The 22,216-nt window shown below is 43.8% G+C and overlaps 1 protein-coding gene across 5 annotated transcripts in view; it reads right to left on the bottom strand.

Moving 5' to 3' along the window:
• Positions 1-22,216, bottom strand: part of LOC119175688 (disco-interacting protein 2) — a gene marked incomplete at its 3' end in the record, with an annotated part of 148,937 nt that overhangs the window by 19,785 nt on the left and 106,936 nt on the right. For all 5 annotated transcript variants that reach the window (XM_075881900.1, XM_075881902.1, XM_075881899.1 and 2 more), the window contains 4 exon segments: positions 4,367-4,451; positions 11,103-11,230; positions 17,189-17,269; positions 20,279-20,415. In XM_075881900.1, the coding sequence (XP_075738015.1) occupies positions 4,367-4,451; positions 11,103-11,230; positions 17,189-17,269; positions 20,279-20,415 (431 nt within the window).

The following is a 22,216-nucleotide window of genomic DNA, read 5'->3' as shown; positions in this document are numbered from 1 at the left end:
TTGCCTCTGTCGGGGGGGCCTTAAAGGTCCAATCACCCAGCGTTGGCTCAACCCCCAGGATCCCCTTTTCCCCGGACACGGCAAAGCCATGCACGGCTAGGCGTGGGAGGGAGTAGAAACTCCCCCGTTAGCTCGGGTCCGTGGTGTCGCTACACACCAAACGCCTACTTGCGCAGGCACGCATTTCGGTTAATCGCAAAGTTTTCTTTTCTTTTTTTGGTGGCAGCAGCAAGACCTGGCATTTACCTTTGCTTGTGCCAAAATTGTGACCCGGTATTGCTGAAAAACGTTGCTAGAGATCACAGAAATAAACGAATTGAATAAATGGCATGCTGCCAAAGGCCAAATGATCCTAGACAAAAACTAGGTCCTTCACAGGTTTCGTGACAGTCAAATGCTCATGAAAAAAAAAAAATCTATGCATCTCTACAAAGTGAATGAAGACTACTGGGGGAAGCACTGCTGGAAGCACTACTGGAAGCGCATGTAAATGAGCGACAACACGTACAGTATATACAATGTTCAACCTAGTTGGCACAGCAAATGACCAGCCCTGGTTACCTTGAATAATTTCAAGTTCCTTGATTCCCACTTTTTGTATGTTCCAATGATTCGAAAACCCACTTGATTAGAATATTTCTCACGGTCACAGTGACTTCGAATTAACGAGGTTTTATAATGCAGGCACACTTATTCTAGTTAGGGCAGAAAAGGGGACTAGAGACCGGAGGGCCTCTATGTTGGAAGCTATGGAAGCAATGAAAATAGATGGGGGCAAAAAAAAAAGAAGGGTGTCCAGCAAACTTGAATTAACATTTTCTTTTAAACCAAGAGCTCTGTAAAAATTGTATCAAAGGCATATCAGAGGCAGTCACGTGTACTTAAAAAAGTCGTTTTAAATCAATAAGTACAGTTTAGTTAATTGTTTTTAATTGATCAACTTATTTATTGCTTGGATCACCAACATGTCAATTATAAAGCTGTAGGTGGCCTTAAATCAATTTGAAATCAAGCATTTATTTCATGCTGAAACTTGCCTGCTTGTTTTCTCAGGGAAAGCAAAAACTCGACAAGTGAAATATGAAGTAAAACTACCCCCGGATGTTGCTGCTCAAGTACTTCCAAGTGAACATTAATGGATACTAGCTGCATTCCTGTATTGCCACACCACACAACATGTAGAATGGTTTGATGGGCTTCACAACAGAACTGATAGCAAAATAGAGCTGGTTTCTGCTGACTCAACAATGTTATCAGATGCATCACTAGGCACAGCTTATCTACTTATCAACTCTTATCTACTAAATGATAGGAGTGCACCAATTGATAGCTGTAAGTGCACCATAATAGTTTTCTTGATTAAAAATAAAATATTCACCCACCACCCCACTGTCTTGTATGATGAGGCAATAAACAAATACAGCTGCGTATTCAAAAATGCTCACTTGGCAGCATTTGAGTAGCGACATGCAGGCACACCTCTATTTCGTACGTCACATATTTTGATGGCTGCGATTTTTCAAAAAAAAAAAAAAGACCAGGACAATTAAAAGCTTGATTAGGAGCTAATTTGAGGTGGTCTAAAACTTTATAAGTGAGAAGTTTGATATTAAAGCAATAATGAAGAAATTGATTGAATGAAAAAATGAATTAGAAAGAATAGTGCTTGTAAGTACACACAACTTCTAGTAATTTGTATTAGCACTATTTTTCTAGAACTCATTAAAAAAAAAAAACACTTTGTTCAAATTAGCTAGGACACCATGTATGTATATGTAAACCGATACAATAACTGCTTGTTAATTCAAACTCGATTAAAGAGGAACTTACAGTTAATTCAAACTGAGGCACTAGTCCCAGCACAGCCCTGAGTATTTCTATGGGAGAAAGCTTTAAATATTTAATTAGAGTGCATCAGTATCCACAATGGTTCATTCGAACTGGGAGCGCACGCTTTTCATTGCTTCTTGCAGAAGTCGACCCAAAGTGATCACAATGGGATGCAAAACCAAACCAAACCAAATTCGCTAGAAATGCAAGACAATGAAGCAGCAACTTTTCTCAATAGATGAGAATTCAGCCACTGTACTGAAACTCTTGGGCAAGCTGCAAACAATGCCCATGGAGCCGCGACAGGAGAATGCAAGTAAATGCAAATTGCTGATTACTTTTAATTTTGATTGCACTGACTCTGCCCTGTTAATACACGTGTTCTGCAGCATAAATAGCATCATATACTTCGACATTAAGACCCATTGCTCACATAATTGCATGTCGCTGCTTGTTTCTGGCCTATCACTGACTCATCAATGGAATCTGCTTGCTGTTGTGGCTCCATGGACATGTTGTGGCTCCAAGGTCGCAATAATGAGTCCAGTAGTGGCTTCTTTTGCTTCTGCCCACACAGTGTGGTGTAATGTCCATTCATTTTAGCGCCAGCCTGCCAATTTGAAATCTATTAAGTTTTAACAATTTCAGTCCCCTTCAAATTAGAACGAATGAGCTTCTACAATAACGATACTTATAGACACCACTTAAAAATGATGTTTTAGCAGTCCGGCTAGCAACCCCGTGCTTATTCATAATAATGTAATCTCAGTCAGGTGCATGGCTGAGCCCAAGTGTAACACCACTCTGATATAAGTAGTGCGTGTGTGTGCATGTACATGCGGATGTGCGCACAGGCTTGTGTGTGTGTGTGTCAAATGTAATACAGTCCCACATTCAGCAGGCAGAAGTGGCGGCAGACCCATATCAACAAAATAGTACAGGCCCCCTTCTGCTTAAAAAACAAAATTTTATCAACCAATGCCACAAAATTAGTTTAAAAAAAAGCCTACTTTCCCTGCATGTCTCTACTAAGTGATTGTAAAATCAAGCATGCAGTTGTCATTGCAAACAATGTGAAACAAGGCGAGAGCCAGAAACTTTTCTGTACTTGGCAAAAAGAAAGAAATGGCTTTGCGGTGGGCACTCCGGGCAATATTTCCTGTGCCACTGAGTATCTGCCTCTGTTGACAGCAATGGCGCACATCAGGAGATGCAAATTTGTAGCTGGTGGTTAATGCGTAGTACGTTTAGTGCGTAGTTATGCCACCATCCCCGGCAGGTACGTATTAACGAGGGTTTCACCGTATACAGAATTCCGCTATCATGTGGCGCGTCTTATATCGGGCCGACTGGGAGATGCCTCAATGAGTGCCTGCGTCAACACGCACGGAATGTACGCAATGACAATGAATGTTTCTTAGCTCAGCATGTCAGCAGGTGTGGTTGCCATGCTCAGTTCAAAAACACAGCAGTATTGCATAAGCACAAACATGACCACACCCGGATGATCATTGAAGCCGAGAAAATGGAGTGGGAACCCAACAAATGCGTGAGTCATCAATTGCTCTCCTAGATAGTGGTGCATGTGGCTAATGAATATACTGTTTTGCCTCATGCAACTGGTGTACAAACTTTGTTGTTTGTTGAAATGCTAACCTCTTCTCTTTCCTATTTGTCATATTTATATGTGGTGCATGATGAATAAACCTTCAGTTGATAGGCTGCACTTGTCTTTGTCTGGTTGTCCTCAGTATTCTCTGCTTTGCAGTATACATCGATCATGAATCATCAACTGGCCCAATAATTCATTTTAATGAGCTAAACATTGTATCACGCATGCTCGTCTTTGATCACTGCTTGAGTGTGATTTTTTCAACGCCCAGTCTTCATGTTGTCTTGTGCAAACTTCCCGCAACGACATGCCGAACCGTAGGCTAGGTCTAAATAGATTGCTTCTGGGCGGCATTTGCGGGCAATCAAAATGGCGGTTTTGTTCAAAATCAATGTAACTCTTCGTGGTAGCTCTACTTCACCAGTTAGCCGCACCAATCACCAACTAGCCCTACAACATGTTTTGTTGATGTATTTTGATACGAGCTAACCTTAGTTTTCATAATTGTGGTGTTTCGAGTCTATTAAAACTAACTGTAATGGGCTTCTGCGAAAATTTGTAAATATTTGTTTCATATAAAATGTTGTGGTATTCCAAAAGTGCTTTGAAAATGGTCTCCTTACTATTCGAGCATGTAATGGTTTTCTGCGAAAATTTGTGAATATTTGTTTCAAATAAAATGTCATGGTATTCCAAGAGTGCTTTGAACATGGTCCGCTTACTATTCGAACAAAATTGATTATTCATATCTTATTAGGTGTCATCACTAATCAATTCGTATTCTATTTCGTTCAAAAAGTCACTATTCGCACACCCTTAGGAACAGGTTAACTATATTTTGCTGCTTCAAATTCTCATTTTTAAAATTTAAGACTTGGCAAAACATTTTCATGTGGGGTGATCTTCACAAGGTCTAATACTCACTTCCTCCTCCGTGCAGTCTGGCCGCTGTTCAGCAACAACACAGATGCGCTCATCTCGGAGTACTTTGATAGAGAACACTGCGATCCTGACAGAGAGAGACAGAGAGTTATTTTTATGAGTGCGCACGCCTTTCAGGCTATCAATCACTAAAAAAAGAAAATCTCAGAGTAAGATCACAAAATTCAAAAGCTTTTTTCATATTATGGCCATTTGGCTGAATACTGTATTTACTCACATAATAGGCGCACTTTTTTTTTTTTTCAGAAAATCCGGCTCGAAGTTGGGCCAATTACACAAGGTAAACTTTTCGAAAATTTTTCGACTCTGTTCTCATGCTTTAAATCTGCACATTTGTAAAGTAAAGGGCGACTTTATTGTTTACCAATTAATTCAGCATAAAACAAACATACCTACGTACCTTTTAATGAACAAGCGAGAGCCATCAACTGCACACACACACGTAAAATTTATTTGCACAAAAATTGTAGGTGCTCCTCCTTTTCCCTATTCGGAGTCTGAGTCTGAAAGCACACATTCATATCCGCCGAGCGGGGATTCCTTTTCGGTGTCCCAATCATCCGCACCCCACAACATGTCATCCTAACTCGCCTCCGGTTCTTTCGAGATACCAGTCTTCTTGAAGCTTTTCTCGGAGATCGCCTGCCATGCTTCCACGATTCAAGCACACAGAATTTCTACAAGCGACCCCTTAGTCTTACCACCTGGAGTCAGCTGATGTTGTCTTCCAGCCATTGTAGGGGGTTCATCCTATGAACCCCTATGTACAGCTGACGCAGAAGCCTATAGCTAATGTTTCAGCCGCACACAGTCGTAGCGTGCTTGATTAACGTCCCCTATTTGTAGCTTGTCTCGTTGCAGCTACACGGGTTCGGCCAAATAAGGCAACAGGCTAGGTCAACAACAACACGTTATTGCTATATGTTAGCAATAACGCGTAAATGTCGCGTAGAGAGACTACAAATAGCAAGGATAAACGCTTACAACTCGGTCGTTGTCGTCCTTGGCTCGCAGTGAGTTCCGGGTTTGTCCCTCTTCTTTCGACACCGGTGCCGGAGAGCGCATCTGGTCACCTGTGCTGGTTTTCTTCACCGTCCCGGTTTCCCATCTCTAACGAGAATAAGTTCCCTCGCTGAGGGAGGGGAAACCCATTCCGTGCGCCGGGAAATGGGGATCGCGAGCACTGGCCACAGGGATGTTCCATCCCTTCGCAAGAGGCTTTATTGCCTCTCGAAGGGACAGTCATGTCCCCGCAACTACGCTGTCACGTTGCCATAAAAGGGAAAGGGAGGCCGGGTGCACATGCTCCCCCACACCATCCAGGTGGTGTACAGCCTTCGAACATTGTCCTTGAAAGGCTTATTCAAGGACACATTCAAAGGCTGCGGTATCGATGTGAGGCCACCTGAAATCACTGCCAGATCTGTGCGCAGCTCCTTTAGTTATGTTATACGCGATCTACAAGGGAGGGGCCCACGAAAACTGTCCAGGACAAGCATGAATGAGAACGACCACCCGACCACTGACCGCAGACTGTTTTCACCCAATCCACCATGAGTTCCGTGCTCATCTAGCCTTTTTCCTGGACTATGATGTAGATGCCTTGAGGGAAATTTGCCTTTGGGAGCGTCCTAAGTTTAATTCTCCTCCACTGTCGTGTTCCACGGCATATCAAAGCAAAGGGGGGTCTGATCCGCATTGCCGATCTGAAACAAAATGAAGTCTTCTTGCTGTCAGAGCTTTATAACGAAATGATGGAAGTCCCCCACTTTGTCCTCATATGCTGCGGGCAAGCGCTGGCACAAGGTGGTCCCGCCTTTGCAGTGCGAGACCATGGCGCCGCATGAAACGAGTTGTCCATCCGAAGCTGCCTTTGAACTCTTTCACTTCGCTGTGCTGCGCTCGGGCTATTCTTCGAGCCTCAGTCTGCACAATATCCAATGACACAGCACAATCGTCTTGTCGTAGTTCCTGTATATGGCGGTTCAGTTGCTCTTCGACGTTTGGATACCTGCCGGTCTTGGCACTACAGAAAGCCGGTCGTGTCTTCTTCGTCGCCTTAAGTTTTTCTTGTTGATCCCTCCAGTAGCGAATACGGGTTTCTCCAACATCGAAATGCCTGCTTGCAGCCCGGTTGCCGTGCTCCAGTGTGTACTGCACTGCCTTCAGTTTAAATCCAGCCGTGTAGCTTGCGTACTTCCCTATGGTGGAACCAAAGTTGAATACACACGACCACAACATACGCACACCGATTCCAAAATGGCGTTTCTCTCTTTTTCACTGATGGTGGTGATGGCGATAGAGGCCCCGGTGTTGTACACGTGACCTCCAAGGAGCGCGGCGATTTGGGGGGTATCAGGAATTGATGGAACAGCAAAATTTTTTTTTCCCCCGCTCATGGACATTTTTTTTTTTTTTCAAGTTTTATTTCAACAAACACGTTTGTTAGGTTGTTGCACTTCGAGATTTTTTTTATTTGCTCGTCGATTTGCCTTCTTTTTTTTCTTCAGGGTACGGGGACCGCATTCCAACTGTACCGCTGGGGGGTAGAATCATTTCTGATCACGAAAAAGTTCGGGGTGTGCTTATTATGAGCGGAATTGAAAAAATACAATTTTTCGCGACCAAACTAGGGGTGCCCCTATTATGCGAGTGCGCCGATTATGGGAGTAAATATGGTAATATTTAGTGAAACTTTCCACCATAAGTACCTCGCTATTTCAGAACACACTGTGATAAATTTTTATTGATAAAGAATCATGTTGATCCTAGCAACTGCTGTTAAAATTTACGACATTACTGCAAGTATAAGTGGAAATTTCAAGGCAGTAGCTCCACTAGTCTTTTCTTGCACATTTCCTGACATACCAAGCATCTCCTTGCGGCAAGAATCAACAGGAGTTTCATTTACTGAGAGATAAACAGGGGTTCAGACTACAAATACTAAACCAATCATATCAGAGTGTGTTGTACCATTTATGTAGCGATTCCATTTAACTGATTTCTGTTTACCCAAACTCTACTATATAACATGTGCTGGAACTTCTCAGGCTTGTATGCACCCCATAATATCAACCATCTTGTTCTTTACACAGTTTAGCGATCTGCTGCTCAAGCTCACACAATCATCCTCATCAACCTGACTACACCCACTGCAGGACAAAGACCTTTTGCATGTCCTGCCAATCAAGCCGGTCTTGTGCTTTCTCTTGCCATGCGAACTTTTTAATCTCATCGACCCACCTAACTTTGTCTCCTCTTCGTGTGTTTGCCTTCTCTTGAAATACAGTCAGTTACCCTTAATGAGCAGTGATTATCCTGCCTACATGCTATATGCCCATGTCCACTTCTTCTTCTTGAATTCAACTATGATATCTTCAACCCCCGTCTGTTCTCTGACCCACTCTGCTCTCTTCCTATCTCCTAAAGTTACACCTACAGTGATGGAAGCAACGTTTTGCTTTTTGGAGCAGATTCTGGAGCAGAAAAAATGGTGCTTTAGAGCAGGCTCAAGTGTATTAGGAGAAGAAAAAAAATGCTATAGCTTAGGGTTGCTTTTAGTTTTTTTGGAACTAGATGCATGTTCCTAACGACTCCTGAAGTCTAAAACACCACTAAAGTATCTAATAAATATTTATATTTATCATAAACATGCCGTATGCTAGTATGCAGCTAGTATACAAGCACTATAGTTGGCGTAAATCATGGGCAGAATGGGAGGAGGGGGGCCAAGAGAGTCTCGACTTTTCTGGTGTTCAGGCTGGGGAAGACACCCCTTGCAAGCATCCCACTTGAGATTTAGCTTTAGCACGTGATAGAATTGAATTAACAGTCAAGTATAGTGCAATCAACTTCTTAAAAGACTTTAAATCTTTCAATGTGTACCTGTGTTAAACGCCCCTCAGCTGTGTGAACTATGTAAATTGAAAAAGATGAAAAAGAGAGACTGACTAGAACAATGCAATTGCTTGAGCTCAGACCCCATGCTGATTTTTAAAAACTTTATTTGAAAGCATGATTTAAATCCTACATAAATAAAAATACAACCCATATTAAAAATATGAATTGGACACCATGGCCTGATATGTGTCAAACCTCGAGATTTTTTCTGAATTTACGCCGCTGAGTAGCATACTAGGATGATAGTGTATACAGCTTGCTTTTGGTTTTGCTTAGGCTCACAAGATGGCGCCATGGTTCAGCCTCATTATTTTTAGTTTCCCAACATCCTTTTGGAGCAAGTTTGGAGCAGTTACTAGCAAATATTGCACTTTGGAGCAGCATAGAGCAGCATTTTTCTTTTGGAGCAGTTTGGAGCAATTGGAGCCGCACTTCCATCACTGCACCTATTATTTTTCTTTTCATTGCTCATTGTTGTGTCATCCTCAATTTAAGGTGAACATTCTTTTTAAGCCTCCAGGTTTCTGCTCGGTAGGCGAGTAACGGCAAGATGCAGCTGTTATATACCTCTCTCTTAAAGGATAGTGGCAGACCACCATTGATACCGTATTTACTCGCGTAATCCTCGCACTCGCATAATTCTCGCACCCCCCACATCGCCCAACAAAAATACGATTTTTTTCCTCGAGTAATTATCGCACCCTCGAAAATTGCTGCAATAATGTCGTCTGCTGGTTCCAGCCGTTGATGATGATAGCACAGGCCATCTGGCACCATCTCTTAAGCATCAGGCATACTATTATTGCACGGAGATTCAATCCAATCCAAGCCAAGCCAAAACGGCAGTGCGCCTTGCGGCGTGTTTTGTATGTTGTGTTGGTAATCTTGTCACGCTATGGGGCGATACTGAAGCTACACGGCTGCTTTCAGGTTGAAAGTGATTGATCGTGCACCAAACAATGGCAACAGGGCCGCCGGTAGGCCCTTCAGAGTTAACGAGTTTGGTGTTCGCTACTGGTGACGGTAGCTGAAAGCCACCAAAACGCATTGGGCCTGCCGTGTGCTTAAGACTGAGATTGATGGTAAACTTTATTTCTTCAGAAGGAAACTGTGGACGATTCTGTTAAATAACCATCAGCCAAATACTGACATGCTAAGCTTACTTTTTGAGGGCTCCTGTTGAGCGACGAAGGCTACTGCTACGCCCACATTGCACACAAGCTTTGTGTATGGTAATACGATTCTCGACTATTTGATTGCACTTTTTGTGTCTAGAATAAATTTTGCCTTGTGTTGAACCTCTGCTTTTATTGTCGAGGTCAATTTTAGTACTTCTCAAAGCTTGCTGTTAGTTGCTGGTGTGGGAATCCTGATTTGCGGCCATTTTCATTTTTTTTTTTTTTTTTTTTGCTCTGTAGGTTTTCGAGGAAAGGTTTCCGCGCGTAATTCTCGCACCCCCCAACTTTGCACCCATTTTCCGCCAAAAAAAGTGCGAGGATTATGCGAGTAAATACGGTAATTTGAGAATGCTTGCCGAATGTGCTGCACCCCATCTTTATTCTTCTAGTTATCTCACTATCATGGCTCAGCTAAGCGATTACTACCTGTCCAAAGTAGATGTATTCTTTTACAACTTTCAGTCTCGCCACCTATCGCAAGGAGCTGTTCTCTGCAGAGACTGCTGCACATTACTTCAGTTTTATGCATAATAATTTTCAAAGCTACTCTTCTGCTTTCCATGTCTAATTCCGTAACCAACCAATCCTAAGCTGAATTGAAAATTTTCTGGAACATTATGTATTTGTGTAAATACTAAGCTTGTGAGAATATTCGAATGCTTCGTATACTCGAACTCGCTTCAATTATTTCTAATTTAAATTGTTAAAAAGTTCAAAGTATTCAAAATGAACGAATAAGTGTATATATTAGTCTGCATGTCTCTATGTACAGGTGGTTTCACTGCAAAAAAAGAGGTGCTAGACCCCGACGCCACCTATTTAAGTGTGTATTAATCGACATGCAATTAATTGTAAAAGTGGTTTCACTGCAAAAAAGGAGTGCTAAGCCGTGAAAGCACCTACCCAGACAAAACCCACTTCAAGGTTAAATTAACATATTACAGCCACATCAATTCATCATTTTCCAAGTTTGTTATCCCGGCTTAGATGCTTGCTCTAAGTACAGTAAATTTGAAAACGTAACATATTTTACAGGTTATCACTTGCATTCTAATGAAACTCAAATCCTGCAACTCTTCACAGTTGTTCACACTTGCTATGAACCAAAAATGGTGGCATTTGCACAGGCCTTGTTTTAATTAAAAAAATATATACTCTGAAGGTTAGTTGGGTCAGGACAAATATACCCATTTTCCTTTGAAATATGTGATATATACTATCTAAATTTGATTTAAAATTATTAGACAAAAATCACAATTCACTAAAAATTGACTTTGCACTTTACTAAAATTCACTATTTGAACAAGCCTAGTGAACACAGAATTTATTTTGCACTTAATTCATGCCAACATGTTCTGTTGTTGTTTCTATAAAGTGAGACTAAGCTGCGTCAGCCATGAACCAATGAGGAAAAGAAAACTTGAGCTTTGAAGAACACCGCCAGTCCAAACCAATGCGGTACATTGCTGCAGTGCTTTTTCAGCATGCATTTTCTTGGCAAAGTACACATGCACGTCACTGTTTGGAAGCTCAGATTGAGCTAGTAGTATAACACTTGTATATTTGTACTGGGTTTTAAAATTCAGCGTTTAAGCATGGTAAAGTTAATTTAGAGCAGAATTAAGACAAGCAAAACACACCTTCCCCTGTAGATGAACTTCATTGGCTCCACAGCCAAAACGGTAGCAATGAGGTCATCCGTGTTGTGCTTGCGCGAGCTGACTTGCATCAGGCCATCTCTGGTGCCACAAACAAATACTAAGCCACCCTGAAAATACAAGAACCAAGTTGTAGCTACAAACTCAGCGCAAGCTTCGACAGATGCCAGCCACGTTTGATTAGGAGTGAAAAGTAAACAGCACAGTGAATGTTTTCTGCTGCTGCTATTGCATAGAAAGAACTGTCTTCATTACTTCAGTGGGCTCAATTTTGATAAACAATTCCTCCTGTTTGTACCAGCTGATACTTTAAACAGGAGTTTCATAACCAGCTGCCATTCTCCTGAACCACAGCAAAGCTGTTCAGGGGCTGGCAAAATGCCACTGGCTGGCAGTGTACAACAACGTGGTTTGATTAGGTTTAGGTTACATGACTAAAACTTTACAACAGCAGTGCAATATAATAATTACACCTTGAGGACAATATAATAATTACACCTTGAGGACGAGTTACTTTTTTTCATAAAACAGACAAGAGATATACAGTGGAACCCCTATTGTACAACTTTCAGAAGACCACGCAAAACAGTCGTATAATCCGGGTGTTGTATGTATAGTCGAAAAACAAAAAATATAGGCAGTGCCACTCATCCTTGCCGAAAAAACGGGCAATAAGCCCACAGCTCGACTTGGTGCTTCTCCAAGGACAGTAGATTAAATTATTCTTGACAACGGCAGTTAATGGCGGCATTACCGTAAAGTGCCGAGCGAGCACCCCCCTTCCTTTTTGTGGGGGGGGTGGGGGTGGGGGGATCTGCAATAAGCACCTATGATTGAGCAAGCCCCCCTCCCCTTCTCCCTCCTCCCATGTGGCCACTTCTTTTTTCAAGATGAACATTACTTGTGTAAAAAAGAAACATGAAGAATGGACGTGTATTATATTTAGCAGGTCTCCCGCCACCACTGTGAGTTTGAGTCTGAGTCCAAAGTGCAAGGTTTATTACTTGAATGAATCTGAGCATGTTCCATGTTTTCTTTTGCCAACCTATGATCCTATCTACTCATATTCTTCGCTACTATCAGCCTCACCTAAATTCATGTTTATACGCACATCTAGTCATACCCATTTCAAAGCAGTGTCATTCATGCAGCATTTCGATATTCATTGATCAGAGGCGTGAATTACGTAGCGAATGCCTTGACCTCCCCACAGCCAACTCTTCCAGAGAAGTTCTTAATAAACATATCTTATTTTGGCATTCGTTATATGCAGGTTCGGTAGGAAAATTCGAAAAATAAAAGCACAAATTAAACAAAAGGGGAGACTGAAGGCAGAGCTAACCCAAAACACTTATTTTACAGTAAAAAACTGCATTATTATTGCGATAGCCATTACATGGACACTCTCGGCGGGTTTTTGCCGTCACCGCCATGTTCCGTAACAAGTGCATATTGTTAATATGCCCCCGCGCATCCTAACTTTGACAAGCAGGTAAAAGCGCGCAAGCGCTGCAGAAGTAGAGATAAAATGAGTCGGCCCATCCTTATCGCCTGGAAAGTGCATAACTTCTCCCGTGTGTTAGAATTGGCGTCGAATGTTCAGACAGAAAGCAAACCACCAGTCTTGAATAAGCATGAAACAACGCGGGGAGGGGGGGAAGGGTAATCGCTCGAGCAGCAATAATGAACGATTTCAAGGGCGTTCGCAACCGCTGGTGAGCTTGCTATCTCGGCGAGTATCAGTGCGGTTTCAACGCTAAGTGACTGTGTGAAAAGAGCACTTCTCCTTGGAACGACCATATTTGCTCACACTAGCGTTTCGTAGGAGTTCCGCGATATTGGATCCAAAAGAGTTGGCTGCCAGCCTTACTTCTTACAATATTACAATTTTTCGCTATCGTGTTCATTGCATTGCGTTCAATGCACCGTTGTGTTGCCAGAACTAATTCCCTAATCACGAAAGCTACCAGCCTGCGAACTTGTGGTGCGGCGCAAAACGAAAGCTCCTGACGAGTCGACCTCTGAAGACCAGTCGTCACCGAGGTCTCTGAGAGTTTCTATCAGCACCTAATCTGACAACCCCTCGGGGGTGAAGACACGATTGTCCGAAATATAAGAAGACATCAAAGGGCGAAGCAATGAATGCGATAACAACAATTCTTGGAATGTAACGCTGAGAACGGCAAGCAGATTGAAACGTGTAGCGCGCTGCTCACGCACAAATGACTTAAGAAAAGCAACATACACAGGATGAGACGGAACCAACAACGTTTACTGCTCGACACTTAACGCACTGTTTAAACAAAAACGAGGCACAAAACGTAATCACAGGTACAGATATGAGTGTAAACCAACAAGTGCCCCAGTTGTTACTTTGGTATGTTTGAAAAGCGCACTCTTTTCACAAACAGCGCCTGTCCAGCGAGCAACTAAACTAAATCGTTCCCCAATCAAAGTTGAAGGCACTCTGTTCTCCCCATTGAAGGATAAGCGCGCGCGTGCGCGCACAAGCATCTAACCCCCCCTTTTCCCCACTACCATTCGCGGGGCAAAGTACATGTGGGAGATAAGTGCACCTGGGCGCATAGTGACAAGCTGGGCGCCGAGCACGGCGGCTTTTTCTTTTTCTTTTTTTTTCCCCTATCTTGAGTTTTTACATATATATAGATATGTGAATGACGGCGGCGGAGGCAAAATATCAGCCGAGACTGTCCATATACATATGCTATCGCAATAAAAAAAAGCAAAGCTGAACGTTGTCGGGGGGCCACACCATGCACACACAGTCTATGCATGCACGCACGGCATCGAAAACGAAGAGCGAATGACACAGACACGAATACCACGGAAAACTATAGTCGACTCCCGTTAATACGAAGTTCACGGGAACCGCAAAAAACTTCGAATTAAGCAAAAAGCACTAAAAACGGCACTTTTATTAGTTTAAAAGCGCGACAGTTTTGAGGAAAAATAGTCTGTCATCTTCTTCTGCTTGCCGAATCTGGCTGCGGCTAGCAAGTTTTGTAAGGAATACACGTGTCGAAGTGCTTCTTTGGCGTTGTGTTCTCCAACAAAAAACCGCTGCGCAAGAGCAAGACCCGCAGCTACATTGGCAGCCCTCGGTGGTGGCTCATTTCCGATGTCGTCGTCATCATCGTCATTTTCAGGAATGCAGTCATGGGGCCGAACCATCTGCACGATTTCGCTGTCCGTTAGTGGACCGCATGTTTCGACGTTGCTGTCCACAGCGACATACTCGTCAAAACGGACGTCACCGAGAGCGGCGCGAAAGCTACCGTCGTCGAGCTCATTTGTTTGCACTTCCACTGGCGCACAAGGAGAAGCATCCCCGAAGTTTTCCATGAAACCACAGGCCCGGAAACAATTGGCGATGGTTTCTTCTTTCACGCGGGTCCAAGCTCGCGCTAGCATGTTGATGGCACTAAGCAAACTCACCTCGTATTGCGACGAGTTGTCCATGCACAAAAGCATGCGCTCGATGAGATGCTGCCTATACAATACCTTCACATTTTTTATTATGCCCTGGTCCATTGGCTGCAACACGGACGTCGTGTTTGCAGGCAGGTACACAAGACGGATGGCACTCAAGGCAGGTACGTTCATGTGGGCACTACATTGGTCCACAAGGAACAACACCTTACGGCTTGATTGCGCGAACTTGCGGTCGAGTTTGGTGATCCAGTCCTTAAATATATCGGATGTTATCCACACCTTTCTGTTCGAGGCATAATCCACAGGAAGCGTCTTCACGCCTTTAAAGCACCTAGGCTTGGCAGCCTTCCCAATCACAAGCAGGCGACACCGTTCTGTGCCAGTCATGTTCGCCGCGACAAGCACTGACACTCTCTCTTTGCTTCTTTTGCCTCCAGAACAGTCGTCGTCTTTAAATGTCAGGGTCTTGTCCGGTAGCAGCCGATTAAAGAGCGCAGTCTCGTCTGCATTAAAAATGTCTGCCGGCTGGTATTCTTCGAGGTACTCGCGAAGCTTGCCCGCTTTCCATGTCAGGCACGTTTCCTCATCGACTGACGCTTTCTCCCCACACACGCTTTTAAAAATCAAGTCGTGGCGATGTTTGAAACGCGTAAGCCACCCATCCGAAGCAGCGAAGTCGTTGATGCCCAACATTTCAGCAAGCGATGACGCTTTTGCCGTGACGACTTCACCACTGAGAGGAAGTTTGTTGTTTCGTGCCTCTCTGATCCAAATCAGGAGTGCTTTCTCCAACTCGGGGTAGGGGCCGGTGCGCATCCGCTTCCGCGATGTTTTGAATTTTTCACTTTCAAACGCATCCAATATTGAGCGCTCATTCTTTATGAAAGTCGACAGGGTGTTAGGCTTAATGCCGTACTTTCTTGCAATGTCTTGTTTGGCGGTGCCTCCCTGGTCAACTTCCTTCAAGACTTCGACTTTCGTTGCTAGGTCTAGCGTTCCATAAGGGCCACGAGTTGCCATTATCAAACGTACGTCACCACCACAACACTCAAAATCAGAAGCGCGGAAACACGTGTGGAATCAACCCAGCGCGCGGGTGACGCGGTGACACACTCGAGTCTCGACAAAAGTCAACTAAAGAGTCAGTCGATGCCGCCGATGCAATTCGCCAGCGTTAAAAAGATTGCCGCTTCAAGATCTGTGGCGCTGCGAACAGTAGTGATGGCAAAGACACCAGCGCGGTCCGGCAGATGTTTTGGCATATGAAAAGTTCCCCATTTTACTGTAAAATTACGGTCGTGACGAGACTGTCGATTGAAAAAACTTCTAATTAACCAATATTATTGGTTTTTAACTTCAAATTATCGAGGATTTTTTTCTATACGATTGCATGCAAAACTGATGGGACCACTTGCTCATTTCTAATTAACCGAAACTTCCAATTAAGCGACTTCGAATTACCGAGAATCGACTGTAGTCGGTGGAGTGCCCTCCATATGCAGCGAAGCCCCATATATGTGACGCTAACTAAAAGCCTGGCACTGCCAATGCGCAAAAGTATTTTTTTTTTTATGTTGGTTTGAAGTGAAAGGGGGGGGGGGGGGGGCTGCCCCACCGCCGCCGCCGCTTCGCGCTTAATTGGCGGCGGGGCAGTTGCGTAAAGTGCATGCTCGTACCAAAATGCCAAATGCGGAGCGAAATGCCTCAATGATCCGTGGGGAAAATTCGTTATATCAAGGTTCTCTCCTACTTTTACTTTGTTACATAGAAGTTGCAAATACATGTGCTTCTATGGAGCAACGGCAGGGAATAAAAAAACTTCATTACATTAAAAATTCGTTATATGGAGGTTCGTTATAAGCAGGTTTAACTGTACAGTGAACTCCCTTTACCTTGGCAAGCCCGTTGTTGCGTGTGGATATCCTACAGTTCACAAACAATCGAGTACGAATTCGTTAATCTCTTTCTTTCGAGGCATGATCCGCTCAGGCACTTGAAACACAGGATATCACACAGGAACCGTGGAGAAAGCTGAAACTGCAGGAACGAGTATTCCGAAATTTGGCAACAGACTTATGCGACAGCAAACAGAACCCTGCCATCAACTGCGTGTTGACCAGGAAATGTTTTCACGGACCGAGAGCTTGAAAATATCAGGATCTTAGAGATCAGCTTTTCAGCCAGCTGAAGCTACTCTCTGTGTGGATAGAGCTTCTCTGGGTAATGACCTGGATATGCACACGATCGTGGCTTATGCAGAAGCACATGAACTGCAATAAAGACAGGAAGAGGTGAACTGTAAAAAGACATCCCGTCTTACTCTACTTTTTTAATCGTCAACCTACGAGAACACAAGTTCATATCTTGCACTCGTGAATATTTGATTGACAATAAATTTGAGTAAAGGCGGTTTTTCTTTCAGAATTGGAAAGCTGTCATAAGATGAGGGTCAATATAAAGCTGCGTCATATAACCAAGTTTTTTAACACATCATTTCTATGCGGATTTTGCCGGGACCAAACAGATTCGTCGTAAAATGCGGGTCATCACGAAACTGGTGGATGTATAACCAGAGTTCCACTGTACTTAAAAACAGATGGGCTCGTTCTACTTACAGGTCCCACGAACCCCAACAGCCCGGATCGAACAAAGGTTTGGTCTGTAACTGGTCTTCCATCTTGGTGGAGAGGTTGCATCTTGAAAAAAAGAAAAAAGAAAATATGTATATATTAATAATTGAAAATTCAGTTGCACAAAGCACTTCAGCACAGCAGAACAAAGCTCAATGAATCACAAGCTATATTTCTTAAAGGGCCCCTAAACCACCCTGAGGCCGAAATTGAGTTGTGGTGGGAAAGTTCTGCACGAGTGTAGAACGACCACAGAGCCATGAGAATTTTTCGAAGTGGTGCAGTAATAGCGGAGTTCAACGCATTTGATTATCAAAAGTGGCAATCACTCCTTTCACTTTTTCCTTTGCTACTGCACATTGGTATCCTCTCCTAAAGCCGCTTTGCCCCTTGATAGATAGATATGTGGGGTTTAACGTCCCAAAATCACCATATAATTATGAGAGACGCCGTAGTGGAGGGCTCCGGAAATTTAGACCTCCTGGGGTTCTTTAACGTGCACCCTAATCTGAGCACACGGGCCTACAACATTTCCGCCTCCATCTGAAATGCAGCTGCCGATGCCGGGATTCGATCCCGCGACCTGCGGGTCAGGAGCCGAGTACCTTAGCCACTAGACCACCGCGATGGGGCCTGCTTTGCCCCTCACTGAGTACACCTCCCTGTCTCGTGCGGCATACGTCATCGCCGACGCACTGCTCGAAACATTGTCTACTTTTAGTTGACACAACTCTGTCCCTCCGTCGACTCCATACACTGTGTGCTTGTTGGCGAACCGCTGCTGCCATGTCGGCTCGTGCATATATGCATTGTGCCGGTATGGACCCTGCGTTACGGGCCGCAGCAGCTCATTCGCATGCACGTGCATGCAGATCGACTGGAAGACGTCGGCTCTTGCTCGACCAATCACAGCATCAATGTGCTGCACATCACAGATTCAACTTTTCAACATCACGCGAAGGCCCAAAAGATCAGGAGCGGAGGAGGAATCGTTTTTAGGAATTTGTGGTGCACCGGCGACTCGTAGCACTGCCACGTGTAAAATCGTTGATCGCGAGGGCATTCTGCACACGATGCGGTTGTTTACTTGAAATTTTTGAAAAATATCAGAGGTGGTTTAGGGGCCCTTTAAGGCTCTTCGCTTTGTGCTATAACACTGCGTCAAGTAAATGTTGAGTGTTCAATTGCCATTTATTTTCATTATTCACTGATGGCACACCATACCAATTTTGGTATACAGTTAAACCCCTTTATAAGAGGCATGCTCAGGGCAGCAATTCTTGTCTCTTATAAGCAGGGCACCATGTAGGCATTCTCTTATCAACCTAAATTTTATTGTGGGCACAATGGTGTCTCTTATACCCACTTGTTTTTAATATCTGTGCCTCTTATAAAGGGATTCGACTGTATATCCAATCAACGAAACGGCCACAAAAGCACAAAGTCATTGGAGGCTAAATAGATATGCTCTAAGTGGCAGTAAGAAATGCTTCGCATTCAAAACTGTATGATAGCTCAGTGGCTATATATATAACTTTCCACTGCACACTGCCACAGAGCCATGATAATGACAACCTGGTAACAGCAGGAGAAGTGTTGAAATGATAGATGGGTGTGACAGACATATGCAGTCAACTTAGTGTAGTGTAGTGTAGTGTAGTGTGTGTGTGTGTGTGTGCGTGTGTGTGTCACACACATGCACACACACATGCACGCGCACACACTCACTCACACACACACACACACACACACACACACACACACACACACACACACACACACACACACACACACACACACACACATGCACACATGCACACACACTCACAAAACTGCATCTGTTCATTCATTTGACATGCACCTCCCTCTTTATCAATAAAGAACTTTTCGTCAATTCATTGAGACCTTCAAAATGTACACAGGAGAAAGGAGAGGCATAAGTGTGCTGCAAAAATGAGCAATACAGCAATAAGAGCAGAAAAGCTAAAAAAAAGTGTAGCACATTCCCACAATCAGCATGCTAAACTAATTTGCTCAAATTGGCTTATTCACCAAACAGAAGACATTGAAAAGAAAGCAGTTGACTGCTTTTTTTTTTAATCAATAGCATGATACAGAGAAATTTATTATAGCAAATCACTGAAGCCCACAATGTAAAGGAAAGGTAATGAGATGAAGAACAGTCATTTTAACCCATAACTCTGAGTTACAAACAGGTGGGTAGCATTTTCCCCTTTCATGGCACAATTTAGTAAACAAATATATGCTACAACAAAGAAGCAATTTTCTGAACTGAGATGCATTATATATATTTTGTTTGAGACTATTCTAAATTAGCAAATGCATTTTTAAAAAGTATGGGATGAGTAATTCCTACTAACAATGCAGGTAAGTTACTCAAATGAATTAAAGCTCCAAAAAAGAATGACAGTAACATATCAAGATCTGTGACAGGCTGCAACAACCTGCTGTGAATTTTCACAATGGCCAGAGCAATGTGGAGATAAGTTTGTACAAGAGGAGCATAGATATGCATCCTTAGTGAACAATTTACAAAAAATATAGATGTGCAATTCTCTCTGGCAAAGATGGATTAATGGAATGTAAGTAACCTTTATTATTCGTAAGTAACAAGACTGGCATTAAATGTGATATACAAAAATGCTACAGTACGAGATGCCAAGATTCTTGACCAAAAAAGTATGAAAGAAGTAACTATAAACAATCAATCTGAAAAAAAATTAAAGCAAGCGATAAATTGACCACCACTTACACAGGTTTTATTTCAGTAAGTTTTCTGAAGAACAGTCATTATTATAAGTCTAGCAGTTGCTGTTTTTGGTACACAATATTATACAAAGTTGCAACTTTACATGCAATGATACATGTTATGCAACGATGCAGTGCAGTGTAAGCTCTAAATTTGTATAAAATTCAACTCAATGTGAACTCAACATGACATGCTATTAGAGGTGCTTTCATTAATGCAACACTGGTAGTTAGCAAAAAGAAGATAGAAAATAATTTTTTATAGCCCTGAGTTCAAAACAGAGATATGTATTGAGTCCTCCTCACCTTGAAAATGTTGTTAGAAAGGCCTTGGAGACCCCAGTAGGCATAGCCACACGTTGAAGCACTCACACAAATTTCCCCCACTTCATCGGTTTTGCAGAGATAAGGGGCATCATTGATCTTCACAACTGCAGCCACAGCTAAAGGGTGGGGAGAGAAAAAATTAATAATCTAGTCTCTCATTAGGTAAAAAAGAAGCACATATCCCGCTGTCCAATAACACATGAGTTTCTCAGCACTCTGCATCCGAATGCTTCCAGTCTTCAATTTTGCTGCCTTTTATGATTATGTATTGAAATTTGAGGAAAGACTAATAGAAACTTTTTACGGTTTGTGGTACAGTGAAAGCTCGTTAATTCACACCTCATTAATTCGAAATTTTGGATGATTCGAAGTGGTCGCCGCAGTCCGGTCCGCAGTGCATAGGAGACCATGTGTAAAACGATTCGTTAATTCGAACAGTAATTGCTGCCTCTACGGATAATTCGATGCGCGCGCCGCCGAGCGTCATCATCGTCAAACACTAGTGGAAGCTTTTACCGTCGAACGATAGGTGGCACGACCAGTTTTTGCGAGCTTCAAGTGGCCTCCGAGCAAAGGGCGAGCAAAGTATGGCCTCCAAAATCCAGGGAGCATTTTTTTTTTTTTTTTTCGTAGCCCTCCCGCTATCTCAGCGCCTGGCGCCACTTGTACGCGGGACCCACGGGACGCTGAGGAGCCGGCCACAGAACACCTACCAGCCGGCATTCTAGTAACGTTGGAGCCGGCGGAGTAGTCCTAGCAGTCCTAGGCCGCTCCCGGCAGCGTCACTTTGTTCCTCGAGCACGTTGTTCGTTCACGCCGTCAAGCCGTCTTATTCCGCATCGAAGTTGCAAGATGCCGCGGGGAAACTACTGCGCGAAGACTGTCAAGGAGAAGGTGGAGATTTTGCGAGAGGTTGACCAAGGGAACTCGAGCGAATACGAAATTGCGAGGAAGCACGGCATACCTCCGAGCACGTTGTCAACCTACATACGCAACAGGACGGCCATTGAAAACGCTTATGAAGCTGAGGATTTTGGCGCCAGTCGAAAAAGGCTAAGGACAGCAAAGTTCCCGGAACTGGAGTCAGCTTTGATTATCTGGGTTAAAGAAATGAGAGCCCAGAGTATCGCATTGAGCGGCCCTATCATCGTGGCCAAGGCAGCCGATTTTGCCCTGCGCTTGGACATTGAAGACTTTGTCGCCTCCGAGGGATGGTTTCATCGTTTCAGGGAGCGGCACAATCTCGTATTCCGCACGTTATCCGGCGAGGCAAAGGAAGTGGACGCCGAAACATGCGCTACTTGGAGAAGCGACACCCTGCAGCAGTACTTGGAGAGCTACTCACCACAGGATGTGTTTAACGCTGACGAGACAGCGTTATTTTTCAAGTTGCAGCCAGACAAGACGATCACCTACAAGGGAGACAGCTGTGCCGGCGGCAAGCGCAGCAAAGAGCGTGTCACTGTTCTGGTCGCCGCAAATATGACCAGTACGGAAAAGGTCCCCCTTTTTGTGATTGGCAAAGCACTCAAGCCACGGTGCTTCAAAAACATTCGCTCACTGCCGACGGAGTACGCCGCAAACAAGAAAGCCTGGATGACAGGTGACCTGTTCAGGAAGTGGCTTCTGAAATTCGACAGGCGAATGGAACTGGGCGGCAGACGCGTTCTTCTTGTCGTCGACAACTGTTCGGCGCACAAAGTCGACGTTGAGCTGAGAGCAACTAAGTTGGTGTTCCTTCCGGCAAATACGACTGCGGCCCTACAGCCAATGGACCCGGGTGTGATAAGGAACATTAAGTGCTTTTATAGGCGTCACGTGCTGGAGAGAATGATTTTGTGCGCGGGCGACGGGAAGGACTTCGGCATTACGCTGCTCACTGCCATGCACATGTTGGTGCGCGCATGGGAACAGGTG

This window comes from Rhipicephalus microplus, chromosome X, assembly GCF_043290135.1.
Source record: "Rhipicephalus microplus isolate Deutch F79 chromosome X, USDA_Rmic, whole genome shotgun sequence".
Classification (NCBI taxonomy): domain Eukaryota; kingdom Metazoa; phylum Arthropoda; class Arachnida; order Ixodida; family Ixodidae; genus Rhipicephalus; species Rhipicephalus microplus.
Note: the sequence above shows the minus strand (reverse complement) of the source record. Positions and strands in the feature narration are given on the sequence as shown.